Source organism: Neophocaena asiaeorientalis, unplaced genomic scaffold (genome assembly GCF_003031525.2).
Source record: "Neophocaena asiaeorientalis asiaeorientalis breed wild unplaced genomic scaffold, Neophocaena_asiaeorientalis_V1.1 scaffold850, whole genome shotgun sequence".
NCBI lineage: Eukaryota > Metazoa > Chordata > Mammalia > Artiodactyla > Phocoenidae > Neophocaena > Neophocaena asiaeorientalis.
In genome coordinates, this window is record NW_020173675.1 from 340,660 (window position 1) to 341,752 (window position 1,093).

A 1,093-nucleotide genomic window follows, 5' to 3' on the forward strand; every position below is an offset into this window, starting at 1 on the left:
TCATTTTTTTAAAAAAACGATTTATTTTTCCAATGTAAGAAGAATAACAGGTTTATTATAGAAAATTTGGAAAGGCAGGAAGATAGGAAGAAGAAAAAAATATCAACCATAGTCCTACCATGTAAAGAACAACCGTTGTTAACTGTGCTGTTATGCCCATTCTTTAAACAAACCTTAGTTTAGCTCCCATTTCTGATGTGATGCCTTCCTTGACCTTCCTCCCCCAGAACTTCTCTATCATGTTTGTACCACTCACTGTACAAGTCAGTTAACCTGGTGTATGTCTTGTGTTTCCAGCTAGATTGTTAGATCCTTGAAGGCTGAAACCATGAGTTATACTTCTTCACTTGAACCCAAACACCTGGTACATTGGACCCAATATCTGCTGACTGATTTAACCTAAATGAATACAAACCATTTCAGAAAGGATATGAAATTGGCCAAGTATCTGAGTCATGAAAGTTAAAGCTTTCTGGTCACCTGGTTTGGTGACTACTGCTTTTCCATTCCTGGAACTCTTGAAAGCCTATTTAACTAGCCTCTTTCTCCACACCAAGACTGAATAAGAAGCAGACTGATTAAGAGCCAGGATTTACTCAAAGATTCTCCACGTAAGGCATAAGGGTGAGAGAGAGAGAGAGAGAGAGAGAAAGAGAGAGAGAGAGAGGTGTTGAGAGGGAGGGAGGAAAGAATAGGGTAGAAAAGGGGATATAGAGTATCTGGTGCTCAATCCAGTATGTGATTTGCCTCCAGCACCGTATACAGGATCCCATCCACTTGTTCTGAGTCAAACCCGATCTCACGAAGCTCCAAGTGAGGGAGGACAGAGGTAAGGAGATAGCTGACGTGGATACGCAGCCGCGTAAGCTTTGCCAAAGCCCTGTATGATGGAGTGAGGGACAGGAGAAGAGATGACATGAAGTCGTTAGCCAACAGAACAAAATGAAGCTCCTTCAAAACAGGCCTACATTTCTCAACAATTACGTTTCCATTAGCTAGAAAGAAAGAAGAAAGCACAATGCCACCAAGCACTGGGAGGTTGGCTGCAGCTCTCTAAGAAGCGATTGCTCAATCCTTGGTGGCCTAGGAATTA

At 42.1% G+C, this 1,093-nt stretch overlaps 1 protein-coding gene across 1 annotated transcript in view; it reads right to left on the reverse strand.

Moving 5' to 3' along the window:
- MORC4 (MORC family CW-type zinc finger 4) overlaps positions 1-1,093 on the reverse strand; it is a 38,712-nt gene continuing 37,619 nt past the window's right edge. The window contains exon 14 of the mRNA XM_024749583.1: positions 1-880. Within this exon, the coding sequence (XP_024605351.1) occupies positions 727-880 (154 nt within the window). The 3' untranslated portion in view covers positions 1-726. The remainder of the gene's footprint in view (positions 881-1,093) is intronic.